Source organism: Botryllus schlosseri, chromosome 13 (assembly GCF_051294905.1).
Source record: "Botryllus schlosseri isolate E-star chromosome 13, Bs_hap1, whole genome shotgun sequence".
Lineage (NCBI taxonomy): Eukaryota > Metazoa > Chordata > Ascidiacea > Stolidobranchia > Styelidae > Botryllus > Botryllus schlosseri.
The window spans coordinates 14,699,112-14,721,842 of NC_137248.1; the positions used below are offsets into that span (position 1 = coordinate 14,699,112).

General features: G+C 41.6%; 3 protein-coding genes across 4 annotated transcripts in view; 1 reads left to right on the top strand and 2 right to left on the bottom strand.

Moving 5' to 3' along the window:
- Positions 1-3,712, bottom strand: part of LOC145453260 (uncharacterized) — a 96,582-nt gene extending 92,870 nt beyond the window's left edge. The window contains exons 1-3 of one of the 2 annotated variants that reach the window (XM_080331257.1): positions 3,264-3,712; positions 2,892-2,983; positions 2,581-2,827 (exon numbers count right to left, since the gene is read on the bottom strand). In XM_080331257.1, coding sequence (XP_080187383.1) covers positions 2,581-2,624 — 44 coding nt within the window. In that variant the 5' untranslated portion in view covers positions 2,625-2,827; positions 2,892-2,983; positions 3,264-3,712. Of the gene's footprint in view, positions 1-876; positions 1,209-2,580; positions 2,984-3,263 lie in introns of those variants that run through there. The other variant, XR_013919667.1, reaches the window with a different exon arrangement.
- LOC145453226 (uncharacterized) overlaps positions 1-22,731 on the top strand; it is a 555,138-nt gene that overhangs the window by 268,347 nt on the left and 264,060 nt on the right. The gene's annotated exons all lie outside the window — the stretch shown is intronic.
- The window catches only part of LOC145453237 (uncharacterized), a 348,886-nt gene that overhangs the window by 104,441 nt on the left and 221,714 nt on the right, over positions 1-22,731 (bottom strand). The window lies entirely within an intron of this gene.

Here is a 22,731-nt window from a genome sequence, read left to right on the forward strand (position 1 = left end):
TCCGTAGCTACAGACTTATAACACCACCCACTTCTGGATCTTTCGTATGAACGACCGAAAAATATGGCTCTTGGCAGATTAAAAATATAAAAATATATATGTACGTTGTTTTCGAAAAACCAAATCTGGAATAATCAGTGTTGAGTCGGCCCCATTTTAGATTCGGACTGCGCATATTCCAAACAAATTGTGAAAATGTGATGTAAAATATGTAGGATTTATCAAGGATTGATATGATATTCAAGTCTAAGTGGGACGTATATTGGAGAATTACTGAGCCTCAGAACAATTTGAGGCTTATTTTGTGTTCGTCAATCTACTAACAGATGAGGTTCCGAGTCACAGGTCCTTCTGAAAGTTTTGACGTTTGAACTGGTTGAACTCGGTCCTTTTTTGATTTTTATCAGCCGATCAGTACTGATTCGAGTGATTCTACAACAGATCGCGCATGTGTTGGAATCTCGATATTAGTCGCGGATCGTCAACGGGACACTTTCCCTCTTTGTGGAAAGGTGGTGTGGCGTGGCAGCATATCTTATAACGCACGCTCGCTTGTGAAAGTGTTGCCGTATTGAGTTTGATGGGTCGCCTAACGATTTTGAAACGGTTTTGTAGTGGATTTTGAGCTTTCTATCCTTTGAAAGATATGTGGCAGTGTCGAATACGTGAAGGTACAAGTCCCGCATGTAACGTTCCCTAATATAATTAAAAATTGACATCACAACATGCCACACCCTGGTTTAAATGGATTATTTACAGGGCCTTCGGTTTTTACGATAAGCCGCTATTGACGTGCGAGTCCCATCCTGGGCATGTTATGAATGTATGGTTGGAAATCCCACATACACATAAAAAAAAATGGTCTATTTCTGAATGGAGTCAATAAATATAATAGCATTATACGCAATGCCTTACGTACCCGTAACATAGGCCTATTATACAAAATTCGCCGAGGCAATAATAAGGTTGGGACCACAATTTATTCTATATCTACCCAATAAGCATCCGTCAAGTCTGGGCCTGCAACAAAACCATTACCAATCCGCCATCGCGTTACTTGCACCGCATGGTGACGAAGAATGGCCATGCTCGCACATTGATTTACATTTTGTCACAGCGTAATGCAGGCTGGCAACACAAAAATTGAAAATACAATGGACTTACGGGGGACAATGCAGCGTGCTGGAACTTGTTGCGGCGCGACAATTCTAGAAAACAAGGGACATATGAAAATTATGATGGTATAAGGGCCTGACCCACCGGTCAGGCCCCTTATCGCCGGCACAATGTGTTTTTGTTAATATAGAGTAACTCACATCGCGACTATTGGTTGTTATCTTAAGACCCGGTTTCGAGTGCATTGCTGCAGTTCTCGACTTATGTTCGCGAAGCATAGTTGGATTTATGTCACGGGCATTGCAACATGTTCCAACTAGTAGGCGCACACAATTAAACACTATCTAACTTCGCGCTTCGAGAATATAAAACACAGAAGTGATTCAGAGATTAATTCAGGCTCAACTTGCGGCCCTCATCAATGCGATTAATGCACCTTAACTTGTATAACGAGAAAGTGGATTTGATCGTCAAATCGTGATAGTGTTTCGAATCCACGTTCCTAATGATGAGATCGAATTTGTACATCTAAATAAGGACCGTTAATTTGCCGGAATCAGCTTCAGTATATTGTGCGGAGTACTTAGAAGTGATCAATCTCATTAGGCCGTAAAATCGGCCGGCAGGGTTGCGTTGATGACAAGATTGCAGACATGCCGCAAACCTTAGAAAGTTGCATTTATAATGCGAATATATTGACTCGCTGCGACTTGTGAGAGTTGTATAATTGCTTTCCACTGCAGAGGTTGCATCGCCGTTGAATTTCCTAAATGTGCCGAGAGGCTTGGGCATATTGTTCATAAACCAATGGCAAAAACGCACATTTCTCTACACAGCAAATGAATACTGGGCGGCAGCAGCTTCTGTCGTGGTGACTGGATTGACGCCAGCACAATAAATACAGTACAGAATAACAACAGTGTTGTGGCACGGTCAGGCCTACTGAATAGTTCGGACAAATGTCTCGTGAGCAAGGTATATATATAACACTTGCCTGCACGATTTTTTTGCGCCGGACTTCTTTGGGTCATTTATGCTTGGTTTGAGGGTGCTGAATGCGAATCTGACGTGTATTTTGCTCTATCACATTACGTTTTTGAGATGTTGTATGTGTTTAATATGTCTACTTTTTCGGGGTGGCCAAGTAGATTTTGGCTACTTACAGTACTTACGGGAGTGTTAGTGCCTTGCAGTTATACTTCAACATCTCCCTGTTATTATTCTGCATGAACAAACTACATTTTCAATTTGGTTTTGTGCAGTAGAAAGTGGTTCAGTGGTTGTATTGCACCACAGTCGTGTCAGAAAGGAAAACGGCTTGGGAGGCCACATATTTGGGACCTGTAGCGGGGTGAACAATTCTCTTCTACCAAAAGTTACCCCGTCTGGTGGTAACTCCAACCGTTACAATCAAAAGTATACAAAGGAGCACTGTCTTAAATAGACATAAAAATGACTTCTTACCTAATCAGCAGTAAATCCGGGAGTATGGGGTGTTCCTGCTTCATGCGATGACTGTGGACGCTACAATGTTCAGGCTTTATAATGATGCAGTGCTGCAGTGGATTAGCATCGACCTCAAATCTGGAGTGTATGTCTGCGTAGAGTCATTATACAAACGTGTAGCGCAACATGACTGGCCTGCATCGTAGCTGAGGTGCATTCCCCGTAAATTGCGACAGAAGAGGAAATTTTCTGATCGAAAATTCATCTGCATAGAGTAGTTATAACCAAGTTTAGTGTAAATTCGAAAAGAGTAGCGCAACTTTACTGGCCTGCGTCGTAGCTGGAGTGCATCCGGCGATGGTTGCAGTAGTACGGTGAAATTTCCTTGAGCGATAAATGTAGGCAAAGTCGGCATAACGATCTGGGATGATAAAAATTAGCTTCAAACTGCCGTAGCATAGCGAATCTTAGAAATACTCTGCCCTATTAAGTCATAATATTATTTTGGTGTGATTCAATCTGTGCACACAATCCGCGCAGGCTCTAGTACAGCTCACTAACTTTAGCCAATATGGAATCTAATACATTTTATAAAATAAATACGTTGCTATAGACCGCAAGCTGAAGTGTATGGCTCCGTCGAAAAGGTATGGCTAAATTTGGTTTAAGCCGGTACAGAAACGCATGGTACTAAATCTCACCTTGCTTGCAAATGTATACCTTAGCGCTGTGCACATGACAAAAAGTAGTAACGGAAATGTGAAGTTCTCATAGCACGAACTGCTTACTTGAGAGTAACACTCTAGTTATATTGCCAACGCGGCATTTTCTTGGAAACGATACTTCTATTCTGGTGCGCGTTGATGAAAAGGCATTCAGCGTCACTTCTTTACATTATAATCAGTTATACTCGCGACAAATATAACCTACGCGGGATAGTAAGCAATTATGATTCTGATTCCTGATTTGAAAAGTAACATTCACTACGTTCTCCAAAATTATTGGGTAATTAATGATAACACAGGTATGAAAATCCACGCGAGCATGGTCTTAACTGAATTTATATGTTATTTACTCAAAAACAGAATATGATCAGGCCCCTAGTCGGGACACAGCGCGAGTCGGGTTGAGTTCTCGGAGTGAGAGCGATCGCCTGATCATTCAGAGTCATTTCTCTTGCTAAGCCGTCCTGAGGGCGGATTGATTGTCGATACAACTTAAATTAAATACCGGTTATAGAACTTAATTATGGACGCAGGACTGTGTTGTGTCGTTCACGCACGCGTGTAGCTGCTAAAGAATGTGCGTGTTTTGACTGGCACCTTTATTGGGTTTGTGGTGAGAAATGCTTCTGATGAAATTTCCTTCGGGGTAGCGAATATCGAGTATGCTTATTTGGACCGCATTGGGCCCGCCTGACGGCGGAGTTGTGATTTCTAGTCATCGTCGGGGGCGGATCGCAAACACTGACGACCGATTCGGAGGGTGTGCAAGAGTGAACATATTGTGGAGTTGGTAATATTGTGTAATCATTTGACTGGTCTGGCCAGTGAGTGATCTAAATGTCCGAGTCTGGCCCGCGACTTCGATTGAACTTGACGACCCTAAGCTACATGCTACAGATTGTTACTGGGGCTCGTTGATTTGTAGCTGAGCGTTAGTGTCCAGTTTGTGTATTTTGGAAGGTCGGGTTTTAGCGTTTCAGAAGAAGGAGGTTTTGACAATTCCTGGCCGTTCGCCTCCAACCGCCCCATGTAAAAATAGAAATCAAGGCCTCAGTTGTTAGGCATTGACAAAGTTGATTTCTTTTCGGCTGGGGCATTCGAATATTGATACAAACTGGTTATTATTGTCGACGCTTCTCTGACACCTATATCAAGCATTCTTTAGTGCTGGTTGATTGACAGGGGGGTGATAAATCTCACAAAGGGCGCAACTAGTCGAAGTGTCATTCATGCAAGTGCCCTGAATAAAAGATGAATAGGAATCCATTTGTGGATTAGTCTATAGTCAGAAGCAGACATGGGGTAATCGCGATTAGTAATCGTAATCGATTACGACGATTACAGCATTTTCAAGTAATCGTAATCGCAATCGATTACATTCGAAAAAATCCCGAAGTAATCGTAATCGTAATCGACTACTTCCCATATTTAATCGATTTCTTTGTGAAAGTACGATTACTTTTTATTTGTACAAGGACTGTGACATAAACTGAACACTCGTGGACGAGGAAGAGATATTATACCATTTATTGAGGGCAGAAACGTCTGATTTTCAAATGCCACTGCTCATTATTACGTCAGAGGTAGCATATTTGCTTTGCTCGTCTTTGCGTAGGAAGTGTCCACACATAGTAAATAGATAGTCGATGTACATTAGCGTGATTGTAAGAAACCCCACCATGCTGTATATCGGTTTATCAATACATTTCAGACGCCACTACCTCGCATCAGGATAATTAATCATAATCACCTCTCTGCCTAAGTTAAAATAACAACTTTTGTATCGATGTTTGGTTATGCTTAATTAAACTATAGAATGTAATAGTTCTAATTCTATAGTTCAGTGGTTCTTAGCCTTGCCCCCAGCGCCCCCCAGGGGGCGCTGGCGACTTTGAAGGGGGGCGGAAGCGCTCAGGGGGCGATATGGGAGGCGCTGGGCTCAGGGGGGCGGTATGGGGGGCGCTGGAGAAAAATGGCTTCGCAGTAGATAGGACTTATCCTTAATGAGTATTCAGAGCAAATTAACACCGAAAACTTCGTTACATATAGCCTTCAAAATACATATAGGTTTAATTGTCCATGAACGCCTAAATGACTGACACCGAATGTTCCTGTCTTGGCAATCTGAACCCCAGAAGACGAATTCCATCTGGCAGGGAAAAATTATATGTCAGTGAAGAAATACCAATCTGAAATCGTGTGCGTCTTTTAGTTTAGTACGATTGGGCGACAGGGATATTCCTATTGGGCGATATCCCCGTTGAGCGATTCTATATTTTTTGATATTGCAGACAGGGGATCACGAAATAACATCATGCAACGAAGTGATACCAACGGGTTCGCCCGCACGAATATGTTTAATTATTAGTAACGGGCCCTACAGTTTCCAAGAAACCTCACAATGTTCGCTTTAAGTTTTGATGAGTCTGCGCACACTCAACAACTCACTTCGCTGACCCTTGGACAACAGTGCGTAACGACTAAAAAAAGGCAGTAACTTCGGATTTGTTGTGCGCAACGTAGATTTTCTGTGCGCAGAGACCGTGTCAGCACTGCGCACGTGCGCAACTTAGAGGGAACAGTGCACCTCACTCAGCTCTACCGGTAAATGTGTTTACATGAGCAGAGAGAGGATAAAAATTGATCTCAATTTACATGCAATTCCCGATGATATTGACCAATTTGGTCATTAATTAGTGAAATTTTTTGCGCTTCGCGCGATTAGGCGAGCATAGCTGCCTCAGTAAATGGACACCCAATGTAGATACCTAATAGGCTATCAGCAAATAGCGGACAGCCTAATGGGGGTCTGGGAGTGAAGTCCCCCGGACGTTTGGTTTATCACCCGACGGGGGCCTTGGACCAACGTTTTTTGTTTGGAGGGGGGCTGACGAAGTGCTGTTACGGCCATGGTAACGAATGATTGTACCTGCGGCACGCCCGAATATGATTAATTATTAATTACGTGCCCTTTATTTTCCTATACCACAGCTCACTCAGCGCTACTGGTAAATCTGATTACGTGGGCTGAGAGGATAAAAATTTTATAGCGACTTATGTATGTAATTATACCACCTTTCCATTCATGCATTATAGAAAATTTTAGTACCTAGGGCGACCAGGCCACACAAACTTTTCTGACCATCAAAATCACGATATGGGGTTCGTGGGGGCGAAGCCCTCAGAGGTTCAGTTTATCACGCTATGGGTGCGCGAGGCAATCGTTTTTAGGGGGGTTGACGAAGTCCTATGACGGCCCTCCCTCTTACTCATTGTCTTTATTACATTCCTTACAATATGAAGTTGGGGGGGGGGCGCTGGAGCACGATAATTTTTTAAAGGGGGCGCTGGAAGAAAAAAGGTTAAGAACCACTGCTATAGTTGAATGCAGTTTCACCGTTGCTGGTTGGGAAGCAGTAGGCCTATATGGCACGAACGTACAGCATACAAAGGTTTAAAATTTTGTACTCGTCAAATAAAACATTACGTTTTCCACAACGAAGCATTAAAATCAACAGCTGGTGATATATATCATAACTGAGTCGTTGTTTGCCGTTTCTCGTAATTGCAGCTTGCATTACATTATCTGCATTAAGTTGAAGGCAGAATTTTATGTTCACTCTTTGTTATTCTCATATTATTCTACTCAAAACGGGCGCCAATCGCTATTTCACAATTCGTTACTGAACATTTGGTCCTGCCGGCATAGCCATTGGCTTACATACCGTTAGCGTGGTTTGTAGCTAGAATCAGGATCAAAACAGCAAAAGCTTCCCCAACCAAACTTTGGTCTTGGGCCCCCATAGGGTAGTCAATTTTGAAGTTGAAGATTTAATTTCGTCAATAATATTGGTAATTGCATCTCAGCCCCCGATGGTCAGATTTACCTGAAGAGCGGGGGGGGGGCGTAATTCATAAATATAACATCTGGTATCTTGCAATAATTACTTTATTGTATGTTGTTAATTCGTGACCTCCGGTCTGTTATATAGCCAAAAGATATTGATTGTAGTGGCCCAAACAGCAGACTAAAAGAAAAACTTAGGTGAGACGCACACACAAATTGTCATGTCTAATGCTCTGTGGGTGCCTTGGTGGCATTTGCATCGTGGGCTCAGATTGGAAGGAATGGGCTGTTAGTCACGCCCACCCAGCGCGGCTATTACCAATGGACACATACCCCGAGTTTTGGCCAATGTCTTTCTTTAATAGCACACTTCGTGGAGTCTCATGTTGGCCGAAACTGCATATGTCTTTTGATGTGTCGAGGAGCGGTATTGACTGGCACCTAAATGCCTATATTAGTATGAATTATGCATGCTTTATTTTTTGAGTGGGAGACGTATGCATTTCGAAATCAAGCTATCTAGAGACATTTAAATCGCAAAGCTCAAAGAGAAATTCCAAGTTAATGAAATCTCTCGAAAATGCTCTATAATTTATGTTGGTTTACAAAATACTTTTGAGTCCCCTCCAACCACGCTCCCCACCCTATTGGGGAATTAGGGGTGCGGGAGTTATGGACCTGGCAAGAATGCAAATCATTGGGTGCGATAAACCGTCCTCTATAAAATGGGCAATGGGTACATTATGACGTAACAGGGAAATGTCCCATATTTTTTAAAGACAGTTGTTATATCATTGGGCCTTTCCAGCGCGATCCATGTATACTGTATAGTCTTCCAATATAACTACTACGATGCAAAATAAATGTAATCGTGAGTAATCGTGATTACTTTTCCAATGTAATCGTAATCGTAATCGACTACTACCCGATTTTGCTGTAATCGTAATCGTAATCGTAATCGCGTGATTCAGAAGTAATCGTAATCGCAATCGATTACATTCATGAAGTAATCACCCCATGTCTGGTCAGAAGGAGACAATGTTTGCAATTAAATATCTGGCTATTGAGGTGCAGAATGGTGAATAGTGAATGGAAGTATCGAGGGTAATATTGTGGCTTTCTGAAAACTTCTAGGGGTTGCTGATGAATGCCATTGATACTTGAAATGAGATAGAACCACATCATGAATATACAAGCATGTGTCATTGTGCAAAGGAGTCACACACAATTAGCCGTCAAGTGTCACTCTCTTCCGGAAAAAATAAGATATAAACTGATGATGAACGGCCAATAAATGAGTCTGCCCAGTCTGAACTGGGGGCACACGGAGTGCCGTAGCAACAGAGGAACTGTCGAAAATCAGAAATCTACTAGTGTCTCTACCTCAAAATATTAAGCGCAGAGATGGGCAGTTATCGGTGCCAGTTATGCGACGAACAGTTCTCGCGGAGATATCGACTCGACGGACATCTGGCAAGTCACTACAAGGTCGAAGCAAATCAATGCTGGGTTTGCGCTAAACAGTTCAACTGCAAATCAACTCTATCCGGTCATTTAATGACACACTACAATTTGAAGACACATCGATGTTTGATTTGCGCTCGGACCTTTACGAGAGGTAGCGATCTGAACCGACACCTCGCGACGCATTTCGAAATCAGAAATGAACAATGCGAAATATGTGGGAAGGAGTTTGCCCGTAAATATCAGTTAAAAAACCACATGACGATCCACGGCATCAACAGCGTAAAGTTTAACTGTGAAATTTGCGATAAGCAGTTCACATCGCGACGGGGGTTGAAGTGTCATCTTACTATACATTTACGGGGCTAAATCCTGTGTGTTAAAATGTTGAGATGTCATAGTGATGCTATTGCTGAAAGTCTCTTTGACAAACGTAAAGCCAATTCGCGAATAGAGTTACGAGGTTTCAATACTTGTTTCAAATCAATGTGCGTATCATCTCGAAATCTGACTGGGTGAAAGTTGGTAGTCCTGTTTGTCTATCCTATTTCAATTCACACTATGCCAAAGTATAAATGTTCTATTTTGGGTGATCACAATGGATTTGCCTTTAGTACAGCCCGCGAATGGATTCCGATACCGCACTATAACATTTTTGATAATAAGGACTCAAGGATTTTTAATCAACAATATCTGAATTTTTTTTGGTAATATATGCTAGAGTTGGTAAATGATAAGTTGCCTGTTTTTGTTAAGCGATTTATTTCTCAGTAATAAATACAATGATTTTATTGGCGTACTTGTGATCCTTGACTCTTGTTAAACTAAGTTGGTATTGATTCTATAGTGTGAAAACAGCGGCGTGGAATGTGTGAATAGTTCGAAGCGGCTGAAGTTGGAGTCAGTAATATTCAGGATGCGTTCGAATCAACTGATCGCGGGATAGTTTCGCTTCGCGACTGCAAAAAAACTGATAAACTCGCTTGAACAAAATGGCCGCCTGGGAAGAGATGATATAGGCCTACTGCACAGACTGATTCTAATACCGAGATTGTCAGTGAACTACTGATACAAACATATTGCTGTTCGGGCATGTTCTGTTTTGAATCTTGAAAACATTTGTTAACAGGAATCCATTTTCCCTGTGATAGGCATGGCTACTGTTTCGTCTGGGATTCAAAACGTAAAATACATGTCGAAGCCGTTAAACAAAAATATATATGAATAAAAGGTACAGCAGTCTGATAAGAAGTAGTTTTGTTGATGCGTCGCATACTCAGAGGTGGTCAGTGACAAAGTACTTCTACGTTTTCGAAGTACTCAAGTGGTTTTCCTCTACTTCTGGTACTTACTCAAGTAGATCTGATTTTCGCTAATTCTGCTTCTACTTCGAAATATTTTGTGATCTACTTACTTACTTCTCGCTATTTTCAGTTTGTCAAATAGAAGTAGTTTAATCCTCCAAACGGGAGGATAGCCTGAGGAATTTCGGGGCTGTTTTCACGGAGCAGCAACATTTAATTTTCATAAAATTTGAGTAAAACCCATGATTTTCGTCGCGCTTCGCGCACAGTGGATACGGGGTGACCAGTAGTAGTACCAACATTTGATATTCATAAAAGTCAAGTAAAGCCCAGAAATTTAGTTGCGCTTCGCGCACAGTAGTTTTGGACTGACAGATATGTTTTCGCAAAAGTATCCGTGAAGATTATTTAGATACCGGATTGCTTGATTCTGCTCACACCGCAATATCGGTCATATTAAATATTTCATCACAGTAAATATGGCCCACCATAACATTTGAAACTACTGTTTCGATATCTAGCAATTATCAATACTATAATTTGCATCCCATGATGCGAAAGAATGCTTATTCTGTCGAAAATTGATACCTCCTGAGATGCAGCAATACAAATCAAGCTCTCTGCACCTTCCAGATAGCTCAATTTGCAGCTTTTGACAGGTCCATGCGAACGAATTAAGACTGTTTTCAAAACTACTTACTTACTTGAGTGGATTTGAGGTCAGTCAATTCTACTTCTGCATCAAGTAGTTTTAGGTGGCTTATGGAAGAAGTAATTCTACTCGTACTTGAGTAGATTTTTTTCACCACTACTTCTACTTCTACTTGAGTAACTTTCTTGACTACTTTGACTACCTCTGTAATACTCTTGTCGTGTAAATTAATATGGCTCGAGACCTGCGGTGCCTACGACCTGATACGGACATCACGACTGACTCAATGATTGTTTGCGATGGCGCTGTGGGTGTATGTATTCGCGCGGCATTATTGAATATTAAAGTACAAATTATTGGTCCGCAAACATGTACTGGGTATTCAGCCAGAAAACTGCCTCTATGTGTAAGGACTGTAATTACTTTAAAATCGGTTGTAACTTCCGCATATCCGATTGCTCGTTTTCAATTAGGAATAAAGCTCTTAACTTGGATTGATCGTCGTGACGCGAGTATATATCTATGTATCTAAGTATACTTGCAACTTGTAACGGGATGGTTAATTAGTTCTCAACATCAAAATGGAACTATAGTGTGCCTAATTGAGGCAGTACCTGTTCTGCCCAGCATATTTCGATCAAAATATGAAATGTTAAGTAATGATTCGCTCCACGAGAGTCACCTCACGGATAGTTGATGTGTAAAACATTGAACGCAGTGCTGGCTTTTACTCGAAAAAGAATTGATACAGTTCGCAGGTTTCGTGCAGTAAATCGGACTAATTAATGTCGATGTAGCTGCTGGGGCCATATGAAATACCTCGGGTTTCTATGCGCATCTGGTCGGTAAATTTTGTGACTGAAAACGGTCTATAATGTTACTTCTTCCATGTGTTACTGTAAAATTTTGATCCATTTTCGCATGCTTTGCGAGGGTGGCGGATCAATGAATGTGACACTGAATCGCGCGCAGCGCGAAGAGGAATCTCAAATGGCATAAATCTGCCCCAAAATATTATCGGCTCCGCTGAGTTACGAAAGCATTTTGAGCCTATTTCAGAACTCCAAAATTTCGAACATTAAGGCATATTTTGGAGATTCCTCCCGGACGCAGTTTAAACAGTAGAATTCCGGACGTATGGCAACCCTTACATAGCCTACATATATGGTACACGACCGAGATAACTCGGGGTTGAAAACTGCTTACCTGTTGGAATGTTATTTTGTTTTGCGCAAATATATAAGCACCAGTTATGGGGTCTGCCACATCAAGAACCATAGAGTGATCGGATTCACTTCCATATCTAAACAAATGTTGTACCACGAGCGAGGAATCCTGTATTAAAGTATAGGGGGTCGGCATGGTTGTGAAATTATCGACTGAACTTGCAAGCTACTCTTGAATCTACGCTTTAGGCTTCAGAAACGACAGGGTGCGTTTGCGTTAGAACCGTACGCGTTGGGTAGTTGATATACGTCTGAATTAATGGGGATAGCAACCAGTGTTGCCAACCCCGGATGGACAAAAATCGCTATAACTGGTGTCGAAAATCGTTAGATGTCACTAAATCTTGAAACAAAATCGCTAGAAAAAGTCGCTAAATCTGAATTAATTCCCTAAGTTGTTGAAAGACCCACCCGCACATCCGCATTGCAGATTTCGCGTCATTTATTGCGTTTTTAGTTGTGTCTATCCATTAGCCTGGCTGTCAAAGCTATAAAGAATGGCGAATTACCAAAGAGGAGGACATTTTAGGCGTTATCGGAAGACATCTTCGATTTCCCAAAAAAGGAGGTCATTATATGGTAAGCCTATTACATTTCGAGTTCATAATACGCAAGATTCATGTCAGTCATCTTACAAAGGGATGAACTATGCGGTACATTTCAACAAACCAGATCCCTCTGCGTGAGCCCTGACCATGCAGGTTTGCAGTCATAACCACTAACTATGTACTATGTAGCGGTGTTGGGATGACTCGAGTCTTGACTTGACTCGAGTCAGACTCGAGTCACTTTTTCGTGTGGCTTGACTTGACTCAAGTCACTTTGCCAAAGTGACTTGACTTGAATTGACTCGGCGTATCAGAGATGTGGATTGACTCGTGACTCGGAGCGGAATTCACGAGTCAATTTCAAGTCATCAAGTAATCGGTGTCGATAAAAATCACTGTATCTTAGATAGGCTTTGTTCGGATTGTTCGCGCAACGCTGGTGTAATCCGTGAGAGCGACTAATATTTCAATGATCGTGCGTTTTACTGAGCCTCCATTGTTCGCTCACAAATATTTTGATCGCAAACGAAGTGATCAAAGCTGACAACATACGTTGTCGTAAACTATAGTATAGTAAAGTAATTTATAGCAGAGTTTCTATATCTGTTCTGGGTTCTTAACTTAACCAAACCTCTTGTTTTATTGAAATTGAATTCGCAATTAGTTTATATAGTCCTCAACCATTGGCGCAGGCTCGAATTGTGTCATATCAATTTGCACAAGGGTAATGTATTGCATCTTATCGGTTCGTATCTCTATTTTGGCTGGTAACTGTAAACTGCGGCTGTGCAATTACTTATGTAGTTTATTAGTTCTACGTGTGCGTGAGCGATGCGGCGCCTTACTTGCGTGTATATTTGACTCTATATTCGTTCATCTGTTCAAAATCAATGACCACTCAATCTGTGTTTCGGACGGCTGGCAAAATGCAGTGACGTAGTCACGCCTCATACCTCGAAAGGGCAATTTGACTTGGGTTGTGACTTGACTCGTGACTTGACTTGACTTGGCTCGACTTGACTCGAGTCAGCCCCGAGAATCGACTGGCTTGGCTTGACTCGAGTCACATTCGAAAAACGATTGGCTTGACTTGACTCGAGTCAGGGTCTGCGATGGCTCGGGTTGACTCGTGACTCGGGGGTGGTGGCTTGATCCCGGCACTGCTATGTAGAGGCGTGACACAAACTGCCGCTGATTGGGAATTAAGTGAAAACCTACCTAGATATACGAGCTTGCTCGATGCAATATACTGATACAATTGCGGAAAGGTGCTTGCCTTCGCTTAACTGGGTGGGAATACTTGAACTATATATAAACTTGAACACGACATGACTCGCACCGGGTTTGCCGACCACTATAAGTAGCGACGTGCACTCCAGAAAATAATAGGAAGGCCAACCTAGGGGGGCCAACCCGCTAAGTATATATCACTATTATAGCGGCTGACCATCGACCCAATTAGATTTCTATTTCCCTGTCCATCCATCTGATCAATTGTATATAATTAGAGAGTTGTCACATCTTGTGTTAGTATCAAAAGTACGCGATGTAATCGTTTATATTTTTTTTTAATCTGACGTGAAGCAAATATAAAACTCTGAATTCGACCAATTTGGGGGACGTCGATTTGAACAAGTTCCATGCAGGATCTCGATATTGGTGCGAATAGTGCTACAGTACAGTTACGCCTAGCGTAGGTGTCAAAAGTCCGATGCACAATAGTTTTCTCAGTTATCTTGTAACTCGTAGTTTCAGTTTTGAAGGGGGGAATCCTATATATTCGTCCGGCGTGGGCATAAAGAATTACTTCACATATAGGACCTTGTAGCCTATAGCAAATTTCATTGGGCAAGCATGATAGTGATTGCTCGTATTGGGGGTCATTTGGCCATGATTTTGGCGAATTTAGCGATTTTTATGACTGGAAGAGTTATGGCCAACTTCGCTCCCATGACCAAGAAAGTCAGTAGAGACGTTGATTTCCATGCACGCGACCTGAATACAAATCGGCGATCCGTGCTGACGCTGTGGTGCACATAAAAGATGGTGAACGTGCATGAGGTTTGCTTCTCAAAACTGATCGATGACAAATGTTTTTGAAAAAAATCGCTAAAAAATCGCTAAATATTTTTCAAAAGTCGCTAGATTTATCGCTAGTCGCTAGATCGATATTTTTTGTCGCTAAACCGAACGAAGAATCGCTAGATCTAGCGACAAAATCGCTAAATTGGCAACACTGATTGGCAACAGATGTGTTGCTTATAGACTGGAGTTGCGCAGTCGGTCGGTATGAGCCAGCCGTGATCAACGTGGCGGTGCGCGATCGACACCCTGCGGAGGATGTATTTTTTTGCTCGGTGTTCACTTCTTGGTCCAGAGTGGTATACTACGTCTTTTACATTGCGGGGGGGCGAGTAGAATGCAATCACGTTGATGAATGCAACTAAAGGCGGCATATAGTTCCCGACACTGGTTATGATATCAAGTAGATTGCCCAGGCAATTTGCAGTTAACTTGCAAAGCTAATGAAAACTTAGATTAGCTTGACAGCTAATTTGGGAATTTGGGAACAGCTAATTTGGGAATTTGGGTGGTTTAAATATCAGTTCCAAGGTATTGCCGTATCCCGAGGCCAGCCACATTTTCGTGCATTCGGATATGACCATAAGGTAGAATATTCCACGTATTCGCCAAAGTTTTCTGTCCTTTCAAGGTGCTCAGGTGGTTTTCATTACTTGAGATACCTATTCAAGTGGGTCTCATTTTCGCTGTATCTGCTTCGCTAGATTTTGCGCTCTACTTGCTTGCTTTTCGCGTTTATAAGAGTTGGGGCGAATCTAGAATTTTTATCGCACGTCGCACAGGGTGGACATGGAGTGACAAGTACGTTTTCACGAAATTATTTGGGTATAGGTTACAACGCACAGTAGCGTCGCTCCCTTTGCTCACACCAGCCACTGTCGGACATAGATGCCCCTGTAGACAAATAGCGCGTCGATGTTATGCATCTATTACGTTGACTCTCACACGATGAACGTTCGGCACTCACGTTGCCATTGCATCATTCTGTGGACAGTATATAGCGAGTAGCTAGCGATTGTGATGACGTAATTAAGGCACTATGCTTGCTCAACGCGGCCTTCCAAACTGCAGCTCTTTATGCAGAAATACTGAGTCACAATAATTCAGGGACAATGAGTTTGTCGCCAATAAAGGATCGAGTTATGAGACCTAGTTCTACGCGCACTCATAATGGTGCAAAGAAAGTAAGGGTCAAGCATTGTGCTAATATTCCAACACAATTATTGATATTTTGTATAATTGACTACTTAGCTCGTGAAATACTACTGGATACACCTGCTCATACAATGGGGTAAAAAGTGACAGAACTACCATACCAAGGTGTAGCCCAGAGGTCTCAAACACGCGGCCCGCGGGCCGCATGCGGCCCGCACGACCATTTTGTGCTGTCCGCGACGGCATTTTGTGTTTCGAAGTATTCGACAATATTTAACTACCAATTTCTTTTTTAATTTGAGGACTTAAAATTCGCTCTGAAGCTACTCCAGAAGCTTGAAACAGCTCATCGAACTTCACTATTACATAACTTTCAAAAGTTACCACGCTGTGGAAGATGATCTGTTAAGTGGCATTGCTTGTTCATGATGGTAAATGATGACACGTTGATGATTCGTGACTGAAGATTGTGATTTGGAGTTCGCCGCGATCTTCTGTAGGATTACTCATAATCATGCTCGTCGCGTCAAACGTTACAATCAGGGAAGAACTTTTGTGACTCGGAATGCCGTGACTTGGTACAATCACAAACGCAACAAACTATCAAACTGGTATGAGAAACAGTTAAATATCAAAAGTTCGTATCTTGCGTTGCGTAGCTTATTTAGATATCTAAGCAGGTCGGTGTGGCCACCGCCATTGGCATTATGTTGCCCCTTGGATGAATAGTTGGTTACATTCTGTGTCATCTTGGGTATCTTTTTATATGTTATTATCGCCAATTTAATGTGGCGAGTATCAAGTAGTCGTAGCCTATGCTTTGCCTGTAACACCAATGGAATCTTCGGCGATTGAACATTTCCACCGTATCGGTATGGTCAAGTTGTATTCTATTTGTTTCATTTCGAAGGTAAATCTAACGCTGATTATATTTGACTTTCGTAATGACATGATCTGATCAATGTAGCCTAGTTATCAGGAGTAGGTCTATGCCCGAAACCCGGATTAGGCTATACTGCTCCAATGCTCTGATATCAAAACAATCTTTGTAAAATTATTAAATTTTACCTTCAATTATGGTCCGTCAAATGTCCTCTAGCTGCAAAATTATGACGCGCCAGCTTTTACGATGTCCTGATGCATTTGTACTGTCGCATGGGGTCTACAACTAATTATTTTGACAAACTATGCCAAGTACAGCAACAATTTTATTCAAATATTTAAAAATGAGATGTTTGTCGTGCCAGCGTGAATTAACAATACTAAATCACATTTTCACGATGCGTGTGGAATACGAGTTTGCAAGGTTCCGTCAAATAAGGCCTATACTTGGAAATACATTGAATTACCCCATTATTGTTGCTGCGGCCCGCAGCACCATGAAAAAGTAGGAAATTGGCCCGCGAGCACATTTGAGTTTGAGACCTCTGGTGTAGCCACTAGCAAAATACTATGGCCGCTATAATTCCAATATAAGGCACACTTTTATATTGACCAGGGGTGTTTAATTAAGTACCGTGGATTTTTTTTTGAGTACTCAGGTTTGCCTACTTGCACAACTCACTCTAGCTCGCTCTGATGTTATGCCACTTTCTACTGCATTTCGGATTTTGTAATGTTTGGATGAGTTTTGAGACATGGTTATCAATCTCACGCTGACCGGTCAAAACAGAATCAGTGTAACGATAATGTCAGCCATTGAATTTATATATTCTCGAAAAGTAAGCGAGGCTTAATATCAGTTATAAGCACAAAAACCAGCAATTTCGAGAGTGGCTACCGTTTTACAATTGCTAAAAGAATACGAGACCTGGTCAGGTTTCAAAGCAACCTGCTCGAGTACTTTTAGTACCTTCAGGTTGGTTTGGGATGCTTGGGGGACACTTTGCAGTGGGCCGGTGGCGCACAGGAAATGAGAAAACTGCGAAGCCTGTGTTAGCATCGTCACAAGTGGAATTGGGAAACTTATTGCGAGTTTGTAGTTATTGTTGACCGTACGGGTGATATCTCCGACTAGAGTTCCAAATTGCAGCACACTTTCCATAAATATTCAGTTCAATGACCGAGACAAGGGGTCGTCTTCCGGGCAGATTCACTTATTTGCAGGTTTCCCAAGTACAAATATAAATTATCACGGGTGGCGGTGATGTCCCTCTGGTTTCGGTGCAGGCAGTTTCACCGGTTCCTATGCGGATGGTGCCGGGATGTCCACTGTTGATCTTATATTGGGGTGGCGATCGGATATAGAGGCGATGTGATGCCTTCTGTGGGACTGCTGAGCGGGACTCCCGGGCTCGCTGGTCCGCCTCTTTCTCCTCGGGTGTCGGCGGCTCTTCTGGTCATATCCTTATCATTCCTGAGATCTAAAAGTCACAGTAGGGAATTTGAGGTACCATGATAAAGATTTGCGTCACTTGATGTAGGAATTGTCTCGAAAACTACGTGGGTGGAGTGGCGCATTTGTCACAGTAACGTTGGTAACAGGGTATGCTCTTGAATGATATAACCTGTTTTGTGCCAGTAGTCAATTTGCGTCAATCCCCAATATAAATCTTGCGATTTCAAAGATTCAAAATTCAGTGCTCAAAATATACAACCCGTTAACAAAATAAAATATTTAAACCACTAATCTCTTGCACTTGGCCGTTCATTGTCCGAGTCCACTTTTGGATTTTGACATGACTGGGAAGTCGCTAATACTACTTGTAATCAACTGAAAATTCATTGTGTTATTTCTACTGCAGTGACAGCGACAACAACTTTGACTACCATATCCTATTCAACAGCCGCGTTGTACCATCTTGTATGGAATGTGGGCTATGCTGTTGCATTACAACTAAAATTGTACCACTATTCACATCATGGCAACTGAAAATGTATCACAGGTGAATCAGAAAACCGTATCCATCACATGCAGTATTTCCCGGCATTAGTAATTGATAGAGGTAACCCGACGTTTATTGCAGTTGCTGTCATAGGATGGTTTTCAACAGGCTAGAGCAGTGCTTTTCAACCTTTTTGAGCTCCATACGCACTTTTTTTGTAAAATAAATTTCATTCGCACAAACTAATCGAGAATTGTTATACAAAAAGAAGATGGGAATACTTAACAACCTTTTGTTCAGAATTGCTACAGATTGGCTACTATATAGCTTAAGCTATCAAGTGTCTCACTAAAAAGGCAACTTTTTTCGATCGTTTTGATTTAAACTATTTCATGAAACCATTCTCGGCCAAACCAGTTATTTGGTTTTGTACAAGAACGTCTACTAGTGCTTGGATGGCCAGGTGTTAAAATCTGTTCTGCACTCCTATCCAAAATACAGTATATCTTTCGCGAGTGAAAAATCCTTGCTGACAGAAATCGTTTTTGAGAGCTGACACAAAGGTCCCAGAGGCTCCATTTTGTCGAAAGGGTGAAAACCCACATACTTGTGTTAAGGCTTCTGCCTTATGTCTTATAACATAAGGTGCGAAAGTATCAAGTAGAGTAGGCACATTAGAGCTCGCTACCTTATGATACGTTGCTTCAATTTCAGTCTCGCGAGTTTATGAGAAGAGCAAATACTTTCACGATACTCTTTTGCTCAATCTAACTTGAGAATTCGTAACAGTTTAAAAACGGTAAAGCTGCTTTTAGACTACCACAAAAATCTGAGTTTTTGTGGCATCTCGCGAACCGAGCCTCACCCATGAAAAGGAATTCATTTAAGAACAGGACTCTTCCGTACCGACAACGAAGCATATCCATATCGAAAGGTTTCGCCATTCAGCATCGGTCATTTTTCGACCAAGGTTTTGACGCCGCCGCCGCGTTTTTGGCACCGCATTTTATCAGTGGTTTGCTGGCCAAAACTTTACGTCTTCATGGGCCTTGGATATGTAAAAACTATCTCAGGATTTTTTGCAATCAATTCAACAACTATACACACATATTAACAGATAGGTCAGGCACCGTGACGACCCAAAAGTTTACCCTTTGCGGTCCATACTTTAATAACACTTGAAGGGGTTACAATTTGCGTTACAGTAACTTGCAAATGTGAGTCTGTAATGATGGTATTTACGCTACTATCCTCGTGCCTTGCGCTAATCGAACAGTTATTACGAAAATATGATGATTGCTTAGCGAAAGAGAGCAGAAAGTCAACTTGACGTCGATTTAGCAGCCTGTCGCAGGCTCAGACGGGCTGATAGGCCTGTACTTTTGTTTACGCAATAATTATAGTGCGAAAATATTAATTAACTATACGGCTTGTGAGAGCTACGATTAGTGGTACGTCGTAAGTTTAAAAAGTTTTTACAGTTGCGTCACCACTACAAAAGTTACACTGACCGTAAATTAGGTTTATTTGAATTATTCCACGTTAAAAAAATTAACAATTATTAACGATTTTCATTCGCACTATTCGCACCACCTTCGCCATTCGCACTGCAATTTTTTTCATTCGCACAAGTGCGAACCGTCACACAGGTTGAAAAGCACTGGGCTAGAGTAACATGGGCGTTAGAATGTGGTCCACACCACCACAACTAAGCTTGTGAATTATTGGCTTGTAGTCATTAAAATATGACTTATGTGTGGTACACATGAGGATGAGGTATCCTTCGACATTAGCCGGGACTTGGTGCAGGGGTTGTGTTATTGTCTCTGGTCTGTTTACAGTACCCATATCATGGGTTGGTGGATCCCCTTGCTGAAACAGTTTCGCATTGTTTTGACAGCATTAACATGAGATAATTAAGACATCTGCACAATATTTTATCAATAAGCTAATTACCTTCTATTAAATGAATGTTCTGTTCCCCGATTTCAATTCGTTGAGACTTCGCTGTTCGCTGGAACAATGGTATGGCTGCAGATTTTATACTGATAATGTTGCGCCGCGCGTTGTTTCAAATTCAAATACGTCATACAGTCTAGCATCAAGTCAAGCGTAAAGGGAGCAACGAATAGTGAAAAAGACATGGGCGGGTTCCAGATTTTGGGAATCCTTAACTGTCCCGATCCGAAAGAATCCTGCTATTGATCTAGTGCTATTTCACATTAAATATAGCCTGCAAAACAGATATGAACATTATAATTAACAAATTAGTATCAATATCAAGTAATGCCTTACAAGGGTATAATTTCATTACATTTCAAATCAATAATCTTAGGTACGGTATATATCTTGAAAATAAGTGCAAGTGGTAGAAACTAGGTCGGGAATATGAGCTAGAAAGACTGTGAGAACAGAAATTGCTTTGCGGAGAGGGTAAACATAGTAACCCAGGCATACTATGATGCCAACAACAAAATCAGATATTGGGCATTGTGACTTGGCCAGGACCACTAGTACTACTGAAGAACGGAAGTAAATTTTCGCCCAAAAATATCTAGCGGATATCCGATTTAATACGGAGGCGGGGTCATCTTCTGTGACTAACTTGAGATCCTCCTCTTTGTCGACGACTCTAAGGTCATTCACGTTTGTGGAGGTATAACATTCTGTGATCGCGGGGTAACATTTGGCTTGCAACGCCTGTGCCGAATCACTCAACGTAGGCCTTCTGAAATGAATACTTGCGTTCAGGAGGCATGATGGAACTGGTAAATAAAGAATGACAGGTGCCAGGAGCTGATCACGGTCTGCCGGACGGCTGATTAGTGTATCTCACTTTTCGGAGCTCTGTGTATCTCATTAGGAGATATTGAGCAAATTGTGAAGTATGGAATCGGCCTGGGAATTGATGATCAAACACTTGATAGGGCCTGTCGCGAGGGAAGGTTAAATTACGTGGAACGCTCGTCGCCAACTTGCAATGGCCAGAGAATATGGTTACGCCAGCACCAGTGTTTCGATATGTGGTTGCTTGTTTGTTAGTAATACATCTGGCACGAGCTAAAATGCATTCAATGGGGGCAGACTTGGCGTAGCAGATCATAGCATAAAGTTCACACCTTCTGTAAAACTACGAATATACCAAATTCGAATAAGTGTAGAACATGTTTTGTTTTCAGTGAAAGTCTGCTTTGCATTTATTGTCTGTTGCACCGAGTGTTTATATTAACTCGTAGGGTACAAATGCAATTGGGTACGCACATTGTAGTGAATGATTTGTTTTAACGCCACAATCATTTACGAGACTAGTGTGGTCCAATTGCGATCGCTCGTCAACCCGAAAAATCGTCATAAGAAGGAGAAGGTAGTGGCAAAAAGCTGATGACATTCCCAGACCCCCTGCCCCGTGAAAAATCACCCTATTTTCATTATGAAAAGTTTTGTTAATCTATTAATAGTATTTGAGTTTCCAATTTACTTATGTAGTTTTTCTTTTTTTAATCCTCGCTACAGTCGGCTCCGCGAGATATTAGTGACATAACTATGAGACATTAAAGTGTTTTAAATTGCTGCTTATATATTACATGTATATATATTATAAAGTTTTTGAAATCGCGATCGTGACGGACGCACAATACATCAAGAATTTCATAAAGATATGAAATTTACTATTATTGACTATATCTAAACCGCAAATATAAATCTATGTAGAAGACATTCTCCCACCCCTGTCTCTCGGCATCCCTCTCACTCGATGGATACCAATGGCACCGCTTGGCACTTACCAAATGGTAAGAGGTGTTTTCTTTTTGAGTTTCTGACGGTTTATATTAATGGGGAAAGTTAAACCTACCAGGTGCTCACGTGATGGAGTAATGTAAATAAATGATGAGCACGTCTCTCGGCGCTTCCTATCCAGTATAACAATTTGGTTACCTATGGGAAGACCTCGCCTCCCATTTGACACGTTGTAAGTGTGCTGGAAGGAATGTGACCGTTGACAATCCCTGTAAAAAAAGGGGGGAGGAAGGCTGGGGTGGAGAGATATAGTAAAATGTGTATATACGCGCATTGCATCATAGTATAATACCCACTGAGAAAAAAAATCCTAAAAATGAAAACCCATTGCGAACAAAATTAAAAAATCAATAGATTCTAAAACATGTACATAATATATAAAAAATTACGAAAGCGAAAATCAAAGATAAAGGTTATACGGAGTATAAAATCATTTTCAAAAAGAATGCCTTTGTGGGGGGCAATAGGTTTCTAGGCTTTTCACTCGGTTGTTTCATTTTGAACGTTATCAGTGGCTGTTCAGTGAGTGTTGCGCTCAACGGT